Here is a 24,604-nt window from a genome sequence, read left to right on the forward strand (position 1 = left end):
CTGAAGAATAATTTCATATAAGAGAACACCAACAGTTATAAATCATTAATAGAAACTCACGAAACAATATATATATATTTTTTCCCCTTCTTTCGCTTTCTCCATCGCTAATAGAAAGACCAGTGGGTTTAAACGGCTAGCAAAATGCACAGGCTTTCATTTCCCAATTCTAATTCAACGGCTAACATATTTTTACTCTGCTTGTTCCTTCTCAGCACCACTTCGGCACCAATTTTATGAGGCCGAGGCAGGGGGAAGAATTGCTTGCAGGACTCCAACTAAAAAACAAAGAAACTGTTTCACCAAAACAAGTTTCTGCTGCTGTATTATAGTAGAATAAAACTAAACTAAAATAAACTAAATGAAAATGGAATGAGGAATTTAGATGATCAATAGTTTGTGTTTGTCTTTACACTTCAGAAGGCTCACAAGAGTTTTGACCCCTGGGCCCGAGCATGAGTTGAGGCCTTCTAAGAATCTAACCTCACCAAGAATTTATATACAACAAAGAATACAGGGTTCCCCATTTATAAGAACAGAGATTTTGATTGATTTTTTTTCGGAAACCCTTACAAGGATAAATGAAGCAAGAGCCTCTGAATAATCTTATGAGCCTAAATGAATCAAATGTAACCTGATCATTCAAAGTTCATGGGTTCAGGTGGTCTGCTATAAATATCATCAAAATGAAGACTAATTTCACCCTCGGTCTCGAAGTCATCCATGAAATTCGTCCGAGACAACTTGCGAGCATTTCTCCAATCCAAGTGTTCTTCTTGCTCCTCTAAACTTTTATCAGATATATTATCATAGTGATTGTATGGCACTGGGCAATTGAAGTCAGGAGGTTCGAGAAAACTTGTCTGGGGCCCCAAACCCTGTGGATCACTTCTAGCCCACCAATGGCTCCTTGTCTGTTGTGCCAGGTTACCCAGGTCATGATGCTGTAGTACACTTTCCCCAAAGAAAGGAGTCGATGTAGAAGCTTCCAAATGACTCCGTGATCGATCCTCAAAATGGTGTCCCCAGTATTCCTCATATTTTGCATCATTAGTAGCCAAATTGGATGGCATCCAAAAATCCTTATGGCCTTCTTCGACCACTTCAAAAGCAGCTGCTGGTGCATTTCTTGAGTAATTTGTTGCATGGTGAGGCTGGGAGGTGTAATACCAATCAAGAAGATAAGGATGGTTCTTTTGATCCACATCAATCAACCAAAGAGAACCCAACTGATGCCCACTCGTGGGACTATTATGAGGCATTTCCCTTGAGAAAAAGCTGTTTCTTTCCCCTTGGTTTCTTAAGTTCGGGCTCCCTCGCCACATTCTCTGAGGCGAATAAGCAGGTCTAGATCCCTGTCCTTGAAACTTTTGCTCCCTGAATGTTCTAAGAGTCAACAGGAACTGCTTTCCCTGAGCTTTTGGTTCCCATGAGGGGTAGCTGCTATGGAAGCTTCAGGAGAAATAAAATTCACTATGATAATCTACATCTAATACATAAGAAACTTCAAGATACAACCTAACTAATAACTTCATAACCCACATTATTGAGCAATCATAAACTGCATACCTCAAGAATGATTTTTCCATTTTCCCCTGGGAACTCCTCTGGCTACGAGATGAATTGTGTGGTGAACCATAGTTGCTATTGCCATGGCTCTGAAAATCAAACACGCTAAAGCTGCCAAAAGAACAAGTAAGACATAAAGGAACAGGAAAAATAAAAAAATTAGAATTTTTTCCACTCAATGTACAAAGACAAATGAAAATTTGTCAAGAGTAGAAAACCTCAAGGACATGGGTGTAAAACAAGTAGTCCCAAGAAAACTAATAAAAGGGACAAGGGCACTTTTTTTTTCTTCTCAAAAATAAATAAAACTAACCTGCAAACATGACCAACACCCTCAACATGCACAGTAAAATCTGCAATGAACTGCAAAATGTCTTCCACACGCTGCAAAGTTAACACATTCCACAACTCCGCAAATTAGCATGCACGGGGTAGGAAGTGAATTAAGGAAATTAACTGGTTAATAGATATAATGAATAATAACCTTTGGGACAACAAATAATAGTAAGTAAGGGGTGAGGAAAATTGAGGCCATCTCTTCCAGCAACATCATGCCTGTATACTGCACGGGGAACCATACGCACAATGACAGTTAATAATCTTTCAGTTGTGAAATATTGGCCTTCTTGGTGGCAAATTGAATCACCAAAAATCAAACTAGTTTCCCAAGTTAACTGAGAACTCTATGGCACTAGACAAATGCATCCCTCAGGAGGACAGCATTATCTCAAACAATAGTGCATACTGAAAAGCAAAGACGATGTAAGAGTACCATCTATGTGCAAGGAATCTATAATTGTTTCATCCAAAATAGTAGCAAAAAAAATCAAAGAAAAATTTGACAGCTCCAACAACATATAATTAAATTATGTCTTGGCCAAGTTTGAAACCTGAAAATTCGGCCAGCTCTCGAAAAATAATTAACAATTGACTGCTCATCATCAAACACCCATAGGAAAAAGGTTGTGAATTATGATTGCCAACAAAAACGATTTGCCAATTTTCAAGAATATGAGTTTACATCTATGACAAAATTAGATTAAACAATGATACACATTTCTGCTGTCTACCAAACACTGGAAAACAAAAAAAAAGATACACCTTCATTAGCTTAAAATTTTGTAAATGTATAAGAACTGTACAATTTTCTGTTAAAGGCACTGCTGCTAAATAACAATTATTTTTATCAGCATTTACTCCTTACAGCTCTTATGCAGGCACAACATAGATATTCAATAACAAATACATATTAAAAACTATATATATATATATATGCATGTGTATGTATGGATGTATGTGTGTGTAAATTAGTCTTTTTTTTCCTTACATTGTGCATGAGCTGTTGAGTGGTACGAATTGAATATTGAAACTACTAGATTTTCGAATAATGACCCAAAAGAAGAAATTTAATAGGAAAAAACAGAAACTTGTCCACCAAAATTGCATGTAAGAGGTGGAATGGCTGCAAGAAAGAGAGCTATTAACTTTTTAGAACGATGAAAAAAGATGAAACTCCAAGGGAAAAAATAATAGCAAAATTGATGCTCAATTCTATGTGACTTGCATCACGACCAACGGAGGACACTTACATTTTTGGTTCATTAGATCTATCATATTATAAATTTGAGCTATACAACTGACAAAATTGTGTAGCAACTCTATTGTAACCTGGATTACGTACGTGATGAAGAACAGTCAGTTTAATATAGAGTTTAAATATCAACTTTTAAAAGTTCAGGTTGGTTAGCCTTTAGGCTAAAAGCTTTTGCTATGGAAACGGGCCCTTAGATTCTATATCAATTGTCATTGAAAAGTCTTGGTTAGGAGACTTGCTTTGGTTTGATATATTATTTTTGAATGGAGGATTTAGAATTATTTAATTCAAATTGTTTTGTGAGCGTTAAGGATTTAAGAAGCTGAAGGGAATTGATGGAAATTGGAGTATTGCAAACTGAGGAACTGAAATTGATGCATTTTCATTGTACTTTGCAACTTCTCAATTTTCCACTATGTCAGAAGTAAGCAATATATATATATATATATATAAATAGAAATGAAAATTGTGATTCTTTGGCCTAGTTGAGGTGTTGAAGATTGGAACTATTATTCGGTTTTTCTTTTTCTTTTTTCTTTTTGTTCCCTATTCATCTCTGATAAGGATATTTTTTTCCACAAAACAATTAGATAAATAAGTTGGAGCACAACTATCCATAACATGGTTCTAGTATAATTTTTCTATGGTGCTCATTTTATATTGCATGAAATTGAGGTAGATGCTGTGATGTGCCACTTGTGTTACTGACAAACTGGGAATAGTTATTCATATTTCTAGCTAGTTTGATTTATCATATTATAAAATTCAAGTCACACAATTAAGCAATAGGGAATTTAGCAATTAGTTGATTCATATTGTTTTATTACCCATATCTACTTAAATGTTGCAAGGGAAACAATAAAATTTTGAAGTATACCTAGTTGTGGAAGTAAAAAAGAAGATACTTAACTTTTATGCCTATCCAAAAATATTCTAAATGCAATTTAATCCTTCTGGTCAAACTTTATCTTTTCCTGATTGTTTTATATTATTTTTAGAAGATAGGATAATCTTGTCAAAAAAATTATTTAAACTAGGTACTTTTATGTATAGCATTTATGATTGTTTTGTCTTACACTCTTACTTTTAAAAGATCAAGTAATCTTGTCAAAAAAATGATTTACGCTATTTTCAATTTATATATAGCATAAATTTACACACAAACACACACATACAGAAAATGTGTGTGTGTGTGTGTGTGTTGAATGCATTGTTCTAGTGTTATCCAACGCCGCATGTCTGCATCCACAAATCGTGGGTTAGCAGAAAACTAGAAACTACTCAACATTCTGTCATCTGAAACTTGACCTAAGCATTTCAGTAGCTCTGTTTTTCTTTTCTTTTCTTTTCTTTTCATTTCCATGTTGAATTTTTAGAAGGGTATTTAAAGCATGTTAAATATGCACGAGAAGTTATCAAGCTGAAAGGGTTAATACATGAACTAAACCACCAAATGCAAATTACACATGACAGCTCCACCAGTCCTAGTTTAGAAAACCACAAGAACCACCACTTAAATAGGATTACCTGAAACAGGGTTTCAAATTCTATCCGGACCATCTCTGTATTTTCTTTGCCTCGCCATCCCTTTGGCATATAGTGTGTATGTTGGACAACCAAAGACATTACCCCTTCAGGATCAAGGACCAGAAGCTCATCAGCTATTGCAGCCCTGCTAATAGCTGTAATAGTTCCAAAAACAGCAGCATACCAAAACAGGTTGCGCCCAAATATCTGCATGATATGAAACAAATTTCCATAAGAAAAGGGGAAAAAACACGCATGCACACATATATATAAGCTAGCATATTGTCTGGTACGAGATGTTATTACAGTGGAAGATACATTACATGGCCCTCTAGCAAAGATTCTTCCAGAAACGCAATGATGATGAGAATGGCAGCAAAGCCACCAGACACAAAAGAAATAAATTTAGCAACTATAGAAATAATTGGAGAGGGGAACTGCTTCAGATAATCAGAAGCATGTAGTACACTGCTGTTGATCCGGTGCTTGAATAAATGATCAACCTGAACAGAAAGATCACCATACATAAGCAGCATTAAGTTGTATTTTTAGAGCTAATGAATGCACAGGAACAATTAAGAACATATCTTCACAATGGCAACTACCAGGAACCAAAGCAAATGTGACCAAAGAACAAAATATGCAGGATTTTTTAAGTTAAAGGAACAAGAAAATGAAGTAGGAGAAAAGGGTAGCATAGACCAGCAATTACCACAAAACAGAAACAAATCCATCTTATGTAAAATATAAATCCCATATTTCAGCATTTACTAAGGGCAAAGAATAAATATAGATGTGGACAATGAGAGTAATTTACTGCCGGTTCAGGGGATAATGACAAATTACAAATTAGCTGGAGGCAGGCCAATATTTGTGAAAGTTATATTTTTATCTATATAATTTATTACAATTTTGTAAAAAATTAGTATTAGACACCCTAAACTTTCTGAAAAAAAAAAGTCTGCCCCTATATTTATTATACTTGGAAAAAAAAAAATTACTGTTGGTCCCCCAACTATCCCCAAATTCAATAACCTGTTAACCAATGCATGGTTACTTCACACTTACATAAACAACCAATAGAAATAGCATTTCTCCTGGCACAATAGAAGGAAAAAAGTAAATGTGAATTGGCCAGGACTAGTGCAAGAAAGTGTCATACATGTTTTTTTTATTAATTAAGGGCTAAACAATGGAGGGAGATCATCAATTTCCAATTCATAAAACATTAAAGACAACTTCTCTGAAGTTTAAACAAAACAACCACAAAGCTAAAACTTGGGACACTCCAGTTCCTTAGTCAAATATAAGTCCATATATTCTACTGTGATGTGTAAATCAGGAATGTAAGTGGAGTTCACAAAAAAAGTCCCCACCCCCATGAAAAATCTAAAGAAGAAGAAGAAGAAGATGAAATGAAAAAACAGAAGGGCTAATTCAGGCAAGTGAGCAAGCTTGTCCATCTAAGCATCCATGGCTCTTTTTTATTTTTTTAACTGGTCACCCAGTGATAGGATTCCATTTTTCTTGCAGTGCAAGGTAACATCAGTATCATTCATTAATAATATAATAATGAGAAAAAAAATGAAATTCAAGGAATGATTCAAGTTTTACCACTCAACTCACCAGCTATTCCCACTACATTGGTAGATTAAATTCCTTTACATATAGAGGTCATTTTTATTTGGCCAAAATTTAAAAAATTACTGTTACATATATACAAGTGGGATATTACTTTATGAACCAAAATATGTGTCCAACAAGACTACTGGAAATCAGAGCGTGTGTGCATACAGAACAATATGTTTCCACTCATTGATCAACATAACCCTCACTTCTTCAGAACAAGCACTAGATCTGGGGGGAAGAAAAAGAAAGAAAGAAAAAGAACAAAGAGAAGGGGGAGGGAGGAAGTTGAACTTGAAATATTACCTCATTAAATTCCCTAAAGATCCACTTTGACAAATTTGACCATCTTCGAGACGAGGCTGTGCTTGGATGATTATAGAATTGTTCGGCATGCCTCAAAAAGAGATACACCAACATAAATATGACAAGAAATGGAGAAAGTAGAAGCATCACAAGCCCAACAACCATGAGCCTTTTTTTTAACGTTTTAGGGTTAGAAATGAAGTCCCTTTGTACGCAGAAGTTTCTGCAAAAGAATATACTCAAGTCAGGCAATGATATTCAATATCAGCAGGCATAAAGATCAGTTCTAGAATTCCTACATGCAGACTTTCTAAGTTTTGCACCCATGAATGCACTCCAAATTCTTATTCCAGATGTAACATGTACATACACACATTAAGATGCACAAAATATGTCAAATGCAAAAAAATGATGTCCCTAAATTAAAGGCACATGACAAGTGGCATGATGCAACACAACTCAGACAAATTCTACTACATTTGTCCCAACTTCCAATTTCTAAGTTACCATGTTGAATCCCATGTTATCATCCACCTGTCTAAAACACTCCTTCAGTAAATTGCCATATTGCTAGACCCAAATATTATAAGTTCATCATGCTCTTAAGGGCTTGACCAAAACATTTTAAGCTAGTAGCCAGCTCACACCTTGCTTCCCCAAGTCCAACCATAGGTGTCACTATATTAAAATATGGAGACTTAAACAATTTATACCCATAACATTTTCTTCAAAACAACATTTTCTTCAAAAGTTATCATTGCATAGTAGCATACTTCTGGTCTGCGAGTAACCGGCACTCAAATGCAGAGGCATAATCAAAATCACATCAAACCTACGCAAGTAAAGGAAAGGGAAATTCTTTTTTTTTTTTTTTTTTTTAAAGAAGACAATTGCTTGACCTTTCCTTTCTCTACAGATAAATGTGTGATTGAAAGGTAGATGTCCTCATGAATGCCTTTACCACAATTCTAAGAGGGTGTTTGATAAAATTAAGCATGCATGCTAAATGCTACATGCAGTTCTAAACAAGTGACTGGGTTCTGAATATAACTGGATAAGTCTTAGAATTTCAATGCCCTTTTACAATAAATAACCTCTGAATATGTGTGAGATAGGATTTAGAAGATGAGGAGTGGTGTGCCAATCAGATGTGGGTGGTGTGTCATATCAGATGTGGAACGCGGTGGAATCTGCATTTTTAGGGGGCAACAATGTCCAATGGAGCCATGGACCTCTTAGAGAATTAGAAATTGGAAAACCTCAATCAAAGATAATTCAACACCAATTGAAAGATTTACCAAGACCAAGTCACTGCATTTTAGACCCATTAAGAGATGAGACTATTATGCCGAAAGAAAGGGGGGGGGGGGGGGAGCTAAGAAGGCTTTATTGCTCCTTATGAAACTACTAATTTCTTGCAATTGAACTATTTCCCACCAATTATCAAAAGAACATTTTTGACAATTAGCTAGGTTTACACAGTGGGATAAGACATAAAACTCAGTGCTGCCAGAACTTCCACTGCTAACAGTTGTGTCACAGCATCATATTTGTGGAAAATTATATCCACATGCTAAACTAGTATATTCAATATGAAAATAAGACAAATTTACAAACTATTTGTGTTTTTTCATTTTATGAACTAATAGACTAGGTATTGCTTTTGAATTCCACCATCTTTCTGAACCAAATGAAAAAGAAGAAAGTCTAAATCTTCTATAATAGCTAAAAGAAAAAAAATAGGTGGGGAGAGTAACTCTAATTTGCCATAGTCACCACATGAGACATAAGTAAAGATGCAAGGTAAGTGGGGAGTGTCTTAGTCTAAGTCTTAAAGAGAATTGACCAGCCATTCACACAAAGCGCCAGAAATATCTAGATTGCAAACTGATTTAGATTGATGACCACCAATGTCAACACAAATGCCAATTCCAATAAACCATCACATGAGGTCATGTGTATAAATATTTTCCCACCATTCTGCTGACTATTAATGAAGACCATTTTTCTTGGCGAGGGCTTTTAAGTGACTAAACTACCAGAGGCAAGAGTACATGAGCAAAAACCAATGCAGAATAAGCAGCTGTTTTGTAACATAGTGAAAAATTATGACAATGAAAACTAAAAAAATAAAAATAAAAAACCAGAAACAAAAAATAAAATCAGAGAACTAGCAATTCGTTTAGCCTTTGTTTGGTATCATTTCTATTTTTATTTTTTTTTTCCATTTCTGTATCTAAAAAACTGAAAAGTAGATTTTTTATGGTTGTTGCTAGAATACTTTAATATGAAGAGTTAATTTTTGTGAGATAAATCCTCTATTCTATGCATAATTTCTAATTAAAATTAAATAAAATGACTGAATTTAAAATGTAATTAAAATTAAACTATTCAGAAAATTTCTAAAATTTGAAAAAAAAATAATGTCATTTTAAAATATGTTCACTATTTTTTAATTTCCATGTAAATTAAGATTGCTTCTATAGCACTAAAAAGTGAGTTCTAAAATATAATAATTAAGCAAAATAATTATATAATAGTTTCTATTTTAGTATAGCAATTTTAATTTGTACTCTTTTGCATTTTATTATTTAAAATCATTTTTAAAAATATTTATTTGATTCAAGGGGGAAATGAGCATTAATCAAGTTTTTAATTTGTATTAGTTTGATAAATATTAGCCAAATATGTTGTTACTGGTTTCAGTTTTTTGTTTTCGTTTCAAGTTTTCGTGTTGATCATTTTCAACAATGATACCAAAAGGCCCCTTAGCTATACACTCAAGTCCCAAAACTGGTACAATTAAAATAAAAAAATAAAAAAAAAAAAACATAATTGAATGCATGTTCATTTTTATCATTGGATTAATAAGGCTCAATTATCATACCATCATTTGATCATTATAAATTTTTCCTCATCACGTACAAATCAATTTAACACTACAACTATTAAACTTTAATAAAAGGAACATTTGAAATAAACTTACATCTTGAATTATGATTAGAATTTAGAACAATGAAGAATACAAAAAGAATACAACAACAATAACAAAACCAAGCCTTAAGTCCCACTAAGTGGGGTTGGCTATATGAATCATTTTCCACCAATTTATGCGATCATGGACAATTTCTTTTGACAAATTCAGGACTATTAAATCCTTACTCACTATCTCATTCCTAGTTATTTTAGTTCTACCCCTACCCCTACCCCTACCCCTATACCCCTCATACTGCCCCCCATAGTAACTAACTCACTTTTCCTCACTGACGCACTATGTGACCTACGTTGCAAGTACCCAAACCATCTGAATCGTCCCTCCCCTATCTTATCCTCTATAGAAGCTACACCTAGCTTACCGCGAATATGTTTATTCCTTAATTTATCTTTCAGTGTTATACCACTCATCCATCCAAGCATTCTCATCTTAGCAACTTTTACTTTTTGGATATTTTGTCTCTTTGTTGCCCAACATTCTGATCCATATAGCATAGATGGTCTTATAGTCGTCTTATAAAACTTCCCTTTTAATTTTAAGGGTATTCTATGATCACAAAGCACACTTGAAACACTTCTCCATTTTACCCAACCTGCTTTAAACTATGCATTACATTATTTTCAATTTCTCCAACTTGCATAATAGATCCAAGGTATCAAAATCTATAAGTGTTATTTATTTCTTCATCATCAAGTTTAACTTTGTCTCCAATATCCCACCTACCATTACTGAAATTACATTTCATATATTCTATCTTATTTCTACTTATCATAAATCCTCTAGATTCCAAAGTTTTTCTCCATAATTCTAATTTAACCTATACTCCGCCCTTAGTTTCATCAATCAATACAATATCATCTGCAAACAACATACACCATGGAACCTCATTTTGAATGCTCCTAGTCACTTGGTTTATCACTGAAGTAAAAAAGATAAGGGCTCAAATTAGATACTTGATGTACATCTATGGTGATTGGAAATTCTCTAATTTCTCCATCTATAGTCCTCCACTAGTCATCATCCCATCATATATATCCTCAATGATATCAGTATACCCACTACATACACCTTTTTTTTTTTTTTCTAAAACCCACCATAAAACTTCCCTAGGTACCCTATCATATGCTTTCTTTTAGTCAATAAATATCATATGCAAGTCCATCTTCTTTTTCCTAAACTTTTTCATTATTCTTCTTAAAAGATATCTAGCTTCTGTGGTAGATATCCCAAGCATAAAACCAAATTGATTTTCTAAGACCTTTGTTTCTAACCTTAATCTTTGTTCAACTACCCTTACCAACAGTTTCATCATATGACTCATAAGTTTAATTCCACGATAGTTATTACAATTTTGAATATCTCCTTTATTTTCGTATATAGGTATTAAAGTGTTTTTCCTCCACTCATTTGACATTTTCTTAGTTTTTATAATTGTGTTAAATAAATTAGTTAACCATATAATTCCATTATCACCTAAGAATTTCCAAATTTCAATTGGGATGTAATCAAGTCCTATAGCTTTTCCATTTTTATCTTTTTTAGTGCAAACTTAACTTCGTTAACTCTAATTTTGCTAATAAATCTCATATTTTTAGTCTTTTCCTCATTTGTCAATTCTAAGTTTAAGTCTTCTATTTGATTTTCATTAAACAACTTACAAAAATAACTTCTTTATCTATCTTTTATGTCTTCGTCATCAACCAAGACAATATCATTCTCACTTTTTATACATTTTACATTTCTTAAGTCTTTACTCTTCCTTTCTCTAGCTTTAGCAAGTTTAAATATATCTCTTTCCGCTTCTTTTGTATCTAATCTATCATACAAACTATTAAATGATTTGTGTTTAGCTTCACTAACGGCCTTTTTACATCTTTTCTCACCTCTTTATACTTTTCAAAATTATCCATATTTCTACATTTTTGTCACATTTTATACCAAATTCTTTGTCTTTACGGCTTTTTGGACATCTTTATCCCACCACCAACTTTCTTTGCTATTCGAGAATCTTCTCCTTGATTCACCTAAAATCTTTTTTACTATCTTTTTTAATATAGCTAGCTAATCTACTCCAAAGAGTATTTATATCTATCCCATCCTCTATAGTCCAATCCTCATCTTTGATCATTTTATCTTTAAATTTTATTATATTTCCACCCTTTAGGTTCCACCACCTAATTCTCTTACACTAATTTATTTTTATCTTTTTTCTTCCATTTTTTAATACATATATCTAACACTAAGACTCTATGTTGTGGTTAGGCTTTCACCTGGAATAACTTTACAATCCTGCATGATAAATGATCTAACCTCTTAGTTAAAATAAAATTTATTTGACTTATATTTTGTCCACTTTTAGAGGTTATTAAGTGTTCCTCTCTCTTCTTAAAGCAAGTATACATTGTAATAAAATCATGACATAGCGAAGTCTAAGATCATCTCCCCAGACTCATTTTTGTCTCTATATCCGTATCATCTATGAATCATCTCATAACTTTTATTATCCCTTCCAACATGTCCATTCAAATCTCCTCCTATGAATATTTTCTCAGTCCTTGGTATGCCTTGTATAATATCCATATTTTCCCATAATTGTTTCTTAAGATTTTCTGCTACGCCTACTTGAGAAGCATAAGCACTAATGATATTTATTGTCTCTTGGCCTAATACCATCTTGATTTTAAAAATTTTATCCCCTACTCTATTTACATCAACGACGCTATCTTTTAAGTTTTTGTCTACAATAATTCCCACTCCATTCTTATGCTTGTCTTTTCCAGTGTACCAAAGTTTAAATCCTGATTTATCAATTTCTCTAGTTTTCTCCTCCACCCACTTAGTTTCCATGCGTTTACTCTTAAGTGTCTCTATATTCCAAGTTGCTAATCTAATCATAATTTCTTGAACTAGCTTCTTTACCTACCCACGTCCAGAATGATGCAGGAACCCTCGCATATTTGACACCATACCCGGGCACCAACTTGGCATGTCGCTTCAAGGCGACAACCTAGCGCCCCCCCCCCCTTCGGCTCACTTTTTGTTACATCTGGCTGGTACAAGTGCAACGCGTCGCTCATAGGGGACCCCTAGCAAATATGCAGTAAGAATTCATATCATAGTAATCTAACAAATTTTACGTTGGCTGTCAGCAACCTAACGCAACGCTCCTTCTTTACCCGGGCTTGGGACCAGCAGTGTGTGAAAAAATTAGGACATTAAGTGCATCATAGGCGGAGTTAAGAAAGCAAAGATAATACAAATAAAAAATAGGAGTTACTAATTGATTAATTGTAAACTCACTATGCAGTAGGAGAATAGTTGATGTTTAGTTGGACAATAGTTTATTTGCATCAAGCTATGGAGGTTCTTCTCAAAGAAAGACTCAATGTGAATAGGAGAAAGTGCTCTCTCTTGTGCAACAAAGTTGTGTTTCTTGGATTATTGTTTAGGAATATAGATTAAAACCAGACCCTAAGAAAGTTTGAGCAATCAAAGAGCAGCCAGTACCATAGTCTATTCAGAATGTTTGCAGCTTTCCTGGATTGGCTTCTTTTATAGAAGGTTCATAGAGAAGTTTAGCTCCCTTATCAGAATGCCTTAAGAGAGGATTTTGAATGGTCAAAACCTGCACACAATTCCTTTCAGAAGAACGAACAAATGATGACAGAAACATGTCTTAGCCTTACCAGCTCTTGACCATAGAGTGAAACATTGCGTGAGGGAATTGGTGCGGTTATCAGCCAGGATGTGAAGCTCGTGGCATTTTTTAGTGAAGAGTTAGGAGAAGGGCCATTATTCAACCTATGAATTAGAACTCAATGTGTTGGTAAGACCTATTCAGCAATAGGAGTAATACATCACATACAGAGTGTGGTATACCCAGATTAACAAGCATTGAAGTACTTGAAATCTCAAAAGAAGCTTAATTCACGTCAATTGGAGTGCCTAACTTAAGAGGTTTGCTTTCTTAATCTAATATAAGACTGGCAAATAAAACAAAGTGACAAATGCCTTCAGCGGGGGAATTCTTCCTACCGACTGTGACAAGTACATACTCCATAGGAAATAGGATTTGAACAATTGAAGAATTATATGAAAATGATCCTTATTTTAACAGTATTGTAGATGAATTTGTGTGGGCTAGAGAGGCAAACTGTGGCTACCGTATTGGCTACAAGATGGTTACATTCCAATAAGTTCCTCATGGAAATAAATTATCCACGAAGTGAAAACTTCATAGTAATGGCTTGGGGTGTTAATTTTGAAGGGAGATTTTTGGCAATGGTGGCTGATCAGAGTATTAGTGTCTGAATATGTATTATGTACTAAGATTTGTCAGTTTAGTAAATGAGAGCCACACAGCACTTGCTTATACACCCACTACCAATTCCTGAGGCTCCTTGGATCCATATTAGTATGGATTTTCTGTTCACTCTTCCAAAAACAACAATAGCGGCAAGATTTTGTTGTAGTGGACCATTTCTCCAAAATAATGCACTTGTTCCCAGACAGCAGATGATACACATATTTCCGAGCTATTCTTTTTGGAGGGGTGGTAAAGTTGCACGAGTGCATGGTGTTCCAATTTCCATTGTTTCTAATGAATAAGTGAGGTTCTGTTGCAAAAGTTTGGGACTCAACTCAATTAATCTAGATAAGTGAGGTTCTGTTGCAAAATTTTGGGACTCAACTCAATTAATCTAGCATGCCACCCAGAAATATGTGATCAGACAGAAGTAGTTACCAGGAACTTGAGCAGCAAGTCAAGATGCCTAGTCGGCAGACACATGGATATGAAAATTGAGATGATCTCATTTGAGGTGGCCGCCTATGGACTAAAACCGCACAACATATTCTTGATCTAGTCCCACTCCCACTACCAGATGAGACGCTGTAAGCAACAACAGGAAAGCTTTTGTAGAATGTATTCGCAAGTTCATGAAAAAGCAAGGTCAGCACTCAAAGCCAGTAATGGATCAGATATTACCATAGGCAATCAAGACCAGCTAGCTAAAGAATTTGAAGAGGGAGATAAGGTTTTACCATGTTTTAAGCAAGACAGATTACCTAAAGGCCAGTACTGCAAGCTAAGGTCAAGGAACTATGGTCCTTGCAAGGCGATCAAGAAAAATCAACTCTGACACTTAGTTGAACTACAGCTTGCAGATTAGTCCCATTTTAAATGTTTCATATTTGCACTCATTTAAGGGATTTTTTGGGGAAGAAGTTGCAGCCAAATTACAAGTCGCACAACATCCTAGAGAGCATGTGGATGCAATAGGATGTATTAGACATCAAAGAGGTAAAAGTTTAAAAGGGGTAATCAATATAAGTGCATCCTAGTGAAGTGTCAGATAGACCAAAGCTGGGTTCTTTCCAACACAAGTGTATTGATGGAGGAGCATCTAAGTCCAAAAGGAAGGCCACCTGAGCCAGGTTTTACTGGTTTGTTATTGTAGCAATTACTGTTCACATTACAGTAGTAGTTCAATTTTAAAGGCTTTTGTGTACTTTATTTTATGTTTGTCATAGTATTCCATAAATAAATAGAGGGCTGAGATTAAAATATCTCATAGTAGACTATGGACCAGGTCTTTGGGGGTTTCTGTGACACAGTATAAAACCCTCTCTAAAGGCTCTAGTTTCAGTTTTTCACTAAATTTAGTAATAAAATTTCAAATGTGAGTCTCTTATAGCCACAAACCCTACACACTCATCTACTTCTGTTCCCTTCCCAGTTTCCAATCATTCTTTGACTATTTTTCTGCATGCATTGCTGCTGGTACCCTTTGTTTAGCCACAGGAAAGCAGCTTTCACGACCAACCCCCCACCCCCCCCCCCCCTCCCTCTCTGCATCACAACAAATAGCCAAAACAAGTGAAAAACCAGAACATTTTTAGTTGTTGTCACAACAGCTCAAAATAGAGAACAAAAACTAAAAAAAAAAAAAAAGAATATAAACTAAAAGATACAACAACAACAAACCTTGAGTCCACTAGGTGGGGTCGGCTACATGAATCATTTTCCATCAATTCACCCAATGAAGAGCGTTTGTTAAATCCTTTCTCATTACCTCATTCCAAATTATTTTAGGCATACCCTTACTCCCTTTAATGTTAGAAACAATAATTAACTCACTCCTCCCCACAGGTGCTCTACTAGGCCTACATTTCAAATGCCCAAACCATCTAAGCCGCCCTTCCCTTAACTTGTTTCCAACCGGTATTGTGCGAAGATTATTACGTATATACTCATTTCTTACTTTATCTTTTAATGCTAAACCACTCATCCACCTTAACATTCGCATCTCAACAACTTTTATTTTTTGTACATGTTGTTTCTTTGTTGTACAACATTCTCAACTATAAAGAATACTTGGTCTTATAGCCGTCTTATAAAACATTCCTTTTAACTCCAAGGGTATTCTACGATCACACAACACACCTGACATACTCCTCCATTTTACCCAACTTGTTTTAATTTTATGTACTACAAACTAAAAGATATAAGAATAAAATAAATAGGTAGTCAATAAAATTATTTGACTTCAAATTACAGTTTTAAAGTCAATTTTCAGTGCTCCAAGAAAATTCCTTCTGTATTTAAAAGTTGAATATTGGTGAAAATTTGGATTACTTTTTATTTTTTTGAATTTTTAGAAAATCTAGGGATATTTTGACTTTAAGTCATAAGGAAATTTCATTTAAGTTTTTATCCATTGAAAAATTGTGCACAATTATTTAATCCACAAAAGTAAATTTTAGATATTCAATATTACAGCAACAACCTGCCACTACAAGCAAAAACTAGAACAATCTGCCATGACAAATGAAAACCAAAAAATCTCAATTTAGCTGAAAGCCAAACGAAATTGAAAACTAACAACGCAACACAAAAATCATAAAATGCAATGAAACACAATGTTTCTTATTTAAGGTTTTTTTTGTTTAAAAAAAAAAAAGTTAAGAATGTGAACATGTAACTATTGTATATGAGGGGGAGAGAGGATCAAGAATGTGGAGAAAGGAAATCCGTCATTCTAAAATTCACCATTGCAACATAGCCTACAATATATAATTGAGTACCCATCATTATCTGTTTACAGTGACAGTGATTGTGTTATTCTGCTCTATGCAGCATATGCATTTTTGTCTCACCCTCCATATGTTCGTGCGTGTCTTTATATGAAAAATGAAGGAGCAGATTGAAACTGTCCATGAGAAACAATTGATCATGAAATATTATAGAAGGAAGAATAAAACAAATTTGTTACAACCCCATAACAAAAAGGCAACAGTCATCCAACATGTAAAAGTAAATGGAGGAGCATATTGAAACTGTACAAATTTGTGTGAGCACATCAAGAAACCCATGTCTTGTGAAAAAAAAAAATATAAAAAAGTGTCCCCAAGCAACAAGGCTCCCCGATTTGTGCGGGTAAGGGGAGGATAGCCACAGTGTACGCAGCCTTACCCCTGCTTTTATGCAGAGAGGCTGTTTCCTTAGACTTGAACCTGTGACCAACCAGTCACAAAGGAGCAAAATCACCTAGATTTAAAGCATGCAAAATCTTTTTAAAGATATATGTTTGAGATAATAAATATCATTAGGGATAAATACCCTCATATGCCCATAACAATAAGAATGCAAAATATAATGACTTCTGTAAAATTCAACATACTGATCAAACATGCTCTGCAGTATGCACCAATTTAAGGTCCATTCAAGGGTCTTAGTTAGTATCAGACGATGTTGTGTGCCATTTGACCCAAATTTGACAGTTGGACCAGATCCTGGGATCCACTGAGATATTGGAAAAGCAAGCACCCCTTTGTTGAGCATTCCAATCAAGTAATTCTCCTTCCGCATCAGCCGCATCACCACATCATGCTCAGAAAGATCCTTAACCACACATAGTTGCTGTGAACTTTGTAATTGAACAACCTTTTCAAGTATTGATGCCCACGGCATGGTTTGAATCTCATTGTCTGTAACATGAAGACTGCCAACCAAAAAAAAACATACTTATTGTATTTATGCAATGCATCCACTCTCCCTCTTCTTCTTTTCTCTAAGATAAAATAAAAAAGGGTTAAAGAGACAACTCCCCCCCCCCCCCCACACTCCCCAATAGATCCCCATAAAAAAGCGTACGTGAAGATCACATCCCCCCTCCCCATAAAAGAAAATTTAAAAAAAAAAAAAATGCACAAATGAAACAAAACCAAATTTAAAAAATACACACACATGCATGCACACACACTTGTGAGGAGGAGGAGGAGGAAGCAGAGGTGTCAACAGCTTCTAGAAGACATTTGAATTTTATGTTGATTTAGATTACCTGTCATAATAGAAGTGACGTATTCCAAGAGTAACCTTTAGTTGTGCAAAAAATCTCAAAAAGCAGAAGATCCAATAAATAGAAAATATCCCTAGATACCCAACAATGATAGCTTTGGAAAGTGTAAAAGGAGTTAATGGGTGTTGATGAAGAGCATCCTTAGCAAGATCGCAGGGCTTAATTCCAGATTCAACAGCATCCATCCCACACTTAGCATTGCGAAGACCATTCCAGTCAACAAATAGTAAGAAAAAACCTGAGAAACATATGGTAAAACCCAAGCTCAAAAGCTCAACCATCCACTTTATAATAATGCACCAAAGTCCTTTCTCACAATAGTAGCTGTAAAGCCTTTCAAAAAACAGGTCCAAATCGGCAATTGGCTCCACATTCAAGCTCTCCCCATTAAGAAGCCCGGAAGGGCTCTCACTACCAGGACTTGGCACCCTTCCATATTCAGACAATTCAATCTCAGGAGGCACATCATTGAGCAATCCTGCAGTCAAAGATGATTCACCATGTCGTTTCCATTTGAAGATGCTAAAAGCATTTGCATTTGCACCTGTTTGCCCCCTGAACATCATTCACAGATGATAACAATAGGCAACAGCCAGTCCATCCCCCAACCTGCTTGGATAGCTAGGGCAATTTTCTGCAAAAAGGAAGAAATCTACAGATAAGAACCATAACCATAGAAACTATCTAAGGAAAAACAATAGTATGTGCTTACAGAACAAAAAAAGCAAATATGAAATACTTAAACCAGAAATAACTTAAACTAGAAACCCATCGCAATGTGCGACATAGACAATTAACATAACTAATTCAAGCTATATTTAAGCTGTCGACAGCAGCTTTAAACAACAGCAAACTTATTAGAAGTTGCCAATTTATGCTGCAGAGAAGGGAGGAAATAGCAGGGGAGAAGGTAACACGAGTAGGAAAGTCATAAGACCCTTGTCACATAACCAATAGTTTGCACTACATAAAAAAGAAAAAGAAATTTTGCTTTAATAAATTTAGTCTATCACCTCAAAGGGCAAAAACCCAATGCATGAATAAACTATTAATTCAAATTAGGAAGAAAAAAGACAGAAAAATATTGAGAAAGCTTTACATAAGAAAGCTCAAAGTTTCCACAATTTTTCAAGCGAATGTAAAAAACACCTTACTTGTAGGTCAGGAGCTGAAAGTGTCTCAAAATCATCAAAATTAGCAAATTTAACAACAATTCTAGAGGGATTTTGAATATGATGACTGACCAATCTTAGTGCCAATAACATGATCAAACACAATGGAAAGTGTTAGGAGCTTCATATATCCATGTATGTGAATGATAACAAGATATTCTATAAATATGGAGATTTTTGGTACAACTTAAGAACCATAAACCTATTTTGACATCTAATAAAAAAGTCATACTGATAAACCAAGCTATTAATAACATCGGCACTCACTTTGTCAAATAAATATTATATCATATAATCTTCCGATCCACTGATTTCATAAATATTTTCCATTATTTGAATTGATAGATGTTTCCAAATGTCAATTTATAGAATTCAATCAATACTATGGAATTTTGAACTCTTCATACATCCTGAAAATCTAACAAAAGTATGTTCTTCATCAATGTGTAGAAATAACACAATTGCTATGAAAGGGGAGATGGATAAGATAAATTTAGGTTTATATAAGGCCCAACCCCCCCCCCCCCCCCCCCAAAAAAAAACATTATGTGTCACGACTTTCAACTTTTAATCAATGAGTTGAAAACATTATTGCAGTTTCAACCATGCGAAATTTGCATAATTCAACCCTACCTAGAGGATTTAAGTAAACACTAAATAAAACTCCCACTTGAAATTTTCACCCAAATTTGGAGATTTAAAGGCCAACCAAAAACCATAGCTAGGGTTCAAATATTAGAAGAAACATAATTTGACTCACAAGTTAGGAATTCTGGACATGGAATATCTAAGCCTCAAATGTCTCATGCTCTTAAGGATTTATGACCAAACTAACATAGGGCAACAAGAGTATTAACTCCATGCAAGGCTTCAAAAATTACCCAAAGGCCAAACATAGAACATTTAGTCAAAAAAAAAAAATGAATTAAAACAAAAAGGGCAAAAGACACTGACCTCCCCTAAGGCTTGGCAAAATGACAATGATCTCTCCTGAGGTTTCAAAAATTCCAGATACCTCCCATGAGGTTTCAAGAATTCCAAGGACCTCCCCTTAAGTATGTCAAAAAGACACAAACATCCCCTTGTATTTTGCAAAAAGAAAAGTTTTTTTTTTCTCTTTGACAAACATCAAGGGAGGTCTATAACATTTTTGAAACCTCAAGAGAGGTCTCTATCTTTTTGTCAAATCTCAAGGGAGGTGAGTGTTTTTTATCCCAAAAAAAAATGGTTTTGACGACTCAATACTAGAAGTAAGCAATTTTATTTTACAATGAAGTTGGAAATTGTACGATGAAAATTAAATAGAGATGAGGAAAGAGCCAACTTCTTTAAGGGTGACAATCATGAGGAATACCAAAATTGGATTTTCTCTGATGCCATAGTGTCGGATTCTCCTGCTTCACAACAAAGAGCTAAATATTTCTAAAGACATTGTTCTTGTTGGAAATTTTGATAAGCATCACTTGGCCCAATTATAGAGCAATAATTTAGGAGAATTGGAGGCATAACAAGGTATAAAAACTCTAATGCTCAGTTCAAGATTGGAACAATTGGCACCCCCAAGGATTGACTCCAGTGGACATGGGAGGGCCGCAAGGATCCCAATAATAAAAGACCTTAGGTTTGATTATGCATGAACGACAATCCTTGATTTACTAGAAGGAAGTTGTAGCGCCAGTAGCATCCTCTCCCCAGTTTGGTGCCACCTTGGTGTGGGTGTCCAAAGGCTTGATAGGCACAATAGGCGCACGCATCAAGGGAGTCTTAATAGCTTGATATACATTCTTGGGGCCTACTTCCTAACAAATAAATCTTTTTATTTCAAATGGTAGTACGACACTTCTCAAGACTTTCAAAGGCTCAAAAGGTTATAAGGCTTCAAAAGGTTATAAGGCTCCAAGTCTCAACGATTCTACTGTAAGATTCACATGAAGTACTTTGATAAAGCTCCATATCCTAATGGTCCCACAGCCCTCTCTTTTTTGGTGGAAGGACAAAGTTCAACAATGAGTGAAAGCACTCTCAATTTTTTTTTATCCCAATTTTTTTATATATATTTGGATTCTTGAAGTCCTATAGCTGAATTGATGCTACAATAATGTCTAAAAATAGAAAAAATTTTCGTAGGCTATGTTTGGTTCACGGAATAGCTATTACTTTGAATAAGATAAAATACATGAGAAATATGTGAATAAAGGGAATAGCTATTCCTTGTACATTCATCTTATTGAATCCAACATGTAATATAAAAAGAACAGACATTCCCTTGGTGAAATTTTAGAATAGTTATTCCTTGTTATGGATTCATAAAAGTTTCACATTGCTTTTTGCTTTATAGTAACAACATATTTTTTTTGTATAATTAATTGGAACTAGGTTATTGTAACTAATCTATTCATAGGAATAGGCATTCCGCGAAGGTTTTGTTTGGTTCATGGAATGTCTATTGGAATTTGGAATAGAAAGGTTATAAATGTAGAATTTGATAGTTTGCAAATAAGTTGTGTTGTATCATAAAACTAATAACAATACAAAAATTTTTATGACTGTTAATTAAGAATAGACCAGGAATAACTATTCCCATATTCAGCAATGGGAATGTCCATTCTTTTCCTATTCCATGTTGGATGGAGTAACACAAACTTCTACACGAGTGTCTTCTTTCAAAATTATTGCATACTTACCCCATTTTTATTATATTCTCACTGCATTCCACCCTATTCCTATAAATAGGTATTCCAAACCAAATATATCCTTAATACTATATAAAAAATTTAAGGTGCAAATGATTGCCCCCACCTAGCCAAAGGTCTTAGCTCAGCCACTATAGTAAAAAGGGCTACTGCTGAGCAACAACCCCACCATCAAGGCATGTAAGCAACCGTGGCAACACATGTAGAGAAGTTGTTTCCACAACTTGAACCCATTTACTCCAAGGTTAAAATGGAGCAGCCAATGTGGCAAGATCCAATACAGGCAAACAATGCATGCCATAAGATTCACAGCATACATCTCAGAAGTTCAATATGAAAACTTCAAGAGGTATTTTTGTGTTTTGAAGGGGAAAATACATCAACATGGAACTTAAAATAAATAAGGAAGTCTAAGATACTATGCCTCAATGGTGAAGAAAGGAGGGGAATAGTTTGTAGTATTGAAACAGTTGTATTAAGAGGTACCCTTGAAAGAAGCAGGAGAATAAGTATAGAAACAGTTGCAATAAGAGGTCCACTTTGAAATCTGCCCTCGCAACCATAACATCAATCAGGATAGTATTGATAAGCATTGCAGAGTCCAAACTTAAACAAGGCTCCCAATGTAGGGTTTTAGCTAGTCGGAAAATGCCATTATATTGCAATCAGAGCTAGCATTGTCATGATCTAAGTCAGAAACCCTTCTTGTGAATTTTATTTTGCAAAAAACAGTGAAGTCTCAGAATCAACTTTCACAGTTTGACATGAAAAAATAAAAAAGGTTGTGCAGTTACTAGTCCTGGACCATGTCATTGATCCACCATATTCTGCAAGATAATTATTCCACACAAAAATATTAATAAAACAATTTCTGTGAAGGATTCATTGCTTTTATGTATTAAACAGTGTCTACATCAAGTCTCTCCATCATAAATCTTCTTTCTTGCTTTCTTTATTTCAGTGTTTTTTTTGTTTTCTCTCTCTTTTGGGACAATGCTCAGATACTTTCACAATATTAAATACTATAATGCCCATGAGATTGCCTTGCATAAGAGGTTTTATCACTGCCCATGACAACCAAGCAAGATTCTGGAAATGCATATAACAAGAAGAAACAGAAGTTGAAGAATGGCTACAACACACATTTCAATTGCCACAATCATAAAATCATACTAAAACTTAGCAGCCAGAACTTCTAAAAAATAGACATCAACAAACTTCGGTCAGCTTGAAAAGGCACCTGAAAGTCATTATTTTGCAAGCCAGGGGGGCAAAGCTACTCAATACAACAGTTCACCCGGATAGCCTTCTTTGGAACCTTCAAAGAATCAGAGCCTGCGGACATAAAATAAACCCGCCACTTTCACAACATAACTTCGTTAAAATTTACACATAACGAGAGAAACCCAATTTACTTCTTGCACATAAAACAATTCCCGCAGGGGAGAAAGGCGGGGGGGGAGGGGAGGAGATCAAGGAAAGTATCGTTATTCAACTGGGTATACCAGCAAAATACTTGATAATACATTTAATGGAATCCAATAGCACTGCATACAAGTGCCGCATAATTAATTATCACGAACATATTGGCAAAATAAGCTAAGCAAGGAATCAATTTAAGTATTTAAAGTCAAAGTCCGAGACCTAGATCAACAAAATAAAGAAGAATCACTTCAACCCATTCGGAAGAAAATCAAAATTTATAGACCCGAAACTTTTTCAAGAACAAAGCATTAAAAACCTTGTTCTGTTTTCTGGAAAGAATTATGAGTTAAACATTGAGACAGAATTACCTGCGACAACCAAAGGTTGTGTCCGATTAAGCAAAAAATCCGTCAAACAGGGTAGAATAGAAATTAGCGGATTTTACTGGTACCCAGAAAGGAATTTTACGAAACAAGACAATCAGAACAGAAAAAATCAAAGAATTGGTGCCCAAAAAATATAGGAAAGAAGGTTATTCACGGAAGGACTGAATGACTAAAAGAAATCAAAGAAAGACGGGGAAAGAAGGAGAAAGAGAGGTCCAATATTGCGTGGAAGAAAGAGGAGCTTTTTGCGAATTTCTTTTGGGCTGTGCCGCTCAAGCTTCTTTGAGTTTATAAAGGAGACGTGAAGATGGGTACCACCGCTCCCTCTCTCTCTCTCTCTCCCTGTGGCCGGGAAGCAGGAGTTTCTACTCTGGGCAATAGTGATCTACTTAACCGACCAGGAAAAGTAAGATGCTTGGTGGTATTACTGCGTGGTTGCAGCCGATGGTGGGTCATCTTGTGATTTGTCAGTGGTGGGTCGGGACTGCCACGGAGATGACACGATACAAAAGCATTGGCCGCATTGGAGCAGTTTCTTAAGGTACTCTGAATTGCGCATTTAGGCCTCAACAAGGGGAGTGGGGATATGGGGATTGGGCTTTGTTGGGCAGCCCCCAGCAAGACAGAAGAAGGCGGATGGGCTTCTAGGCTCTTGGGACTCTTTCCATTGAGAATTTTTCATGACTTGCTAGAATAGAGCACATGCCCATGTGGTGTAGTTCTACCTTTCACCATACATTTAAAAACCAATTCAGGCAGATATTCATAACTTTATGACCTTAAATTAATAAATATTTCCTATGAAATTTTAATGTCCTCTCAAAGAAGAATAATTAAACTACTTTTAAAAGTGTCACAGAAAAAATTCAATACTCCGACAAAAAAAAAAAATTCCTAATTTACCCTTCAGCTTCATTCATCTAAAATGAAAATTCTTTCCAAATCCCAAAA

The 24,604-nt window shown here is 35.1% G+C and overlaps 1 protein-coding gene across 3 annotated transcripts; it reads right to left on the bottom strand.

The window, feature by feature from the left end:
- Positions 1-358: 358 nt before the first annotated feature.
- On the bottom strand, positions 359-24,343 carry LOC131155669 (autophagy-related protein 9). 3 transcript variants are annotated; one of them, XM_058108950.1, is made up of 11 exons: positions 23,636-24,343; positions 23,083-23,177; positions 17,960-18,611; positions 17,300-17,620; positions 6,623-6,845; positions 5,014-5,193; positions 4,691-4,897; positions 2,054-2,131; positions 1,883-1,953; positions 1,570-1,680; positions 359-1,452 (listed from the first exon to the last, which is right to left on the bottom strand). In XM_058108950.1, the coding sequence occupies exons 3-11, from the start codon at positions 18,541-18,543 to the stop codon at positions 639-641; spliced, it is 2,589 nt and encodes an 862-aa protein (XP_057964933.1). In that variant the 5' UTR covers positions 18,544-18,611; positions 23,083-23,177; positions 23,636-24,343; the 3' UTR covers positions 359-638. The 3 variants fall into 3 exon arrangements, with proteins under 3 accessions (XP_057964933.1, XP_057964934.1, XP_057964932.1); XM_058108951.1 differs by having other exon boundaries at positions 23,083-23,160; positions 23,636-24,308; XM_058108949.1 differs by lacking the exon at positions 23,083-23,177 and having other exon boundaries at positions 23,636-24,308.
- Positions 24,344-24,604: the final 261 nt, after the last annotated feature.

This window comes from Malania oleifera, chromosome 5 (assembly GCF_029873635.1).
Source record: "Malania oleifera isolate guangnan ecotype guangnan chromosome 5, ASM2987363v1, whole genome shotgun sequence".
Lineage (NCBI taxonomy): Eukaryota > Viridiplantae > Streptophyta > Magnoliopsida > Santalales > Ximeniaceae > Malania > Malania oleifera.

Excerpts from the sequence above, each read along its gene's own strand:
- LOC131155669 (XM_058108950.1), bottom strand. The coding sequence starts at position 18,543 with ATGATGTTCAGGGGGCAAACAGGTGCAAATGCAAATGCTTTTAGCATC. Across the intron at positions 6,846-17,299 it reads CTGCAGAGCATGTTTGATCA|AAACTTCTGCGTACAAAGGG; the intron begins GTATGTTGAATT and ends ATTCTTTTGCAG. Across the intron at positions 1,954-2,053 it reads TATTATTTGTTGTCCCAAAG|CGTGTGGAAGACATTTTGCA; the intron begins GTTATTATTCAT and ends TTAACTTTGCAG.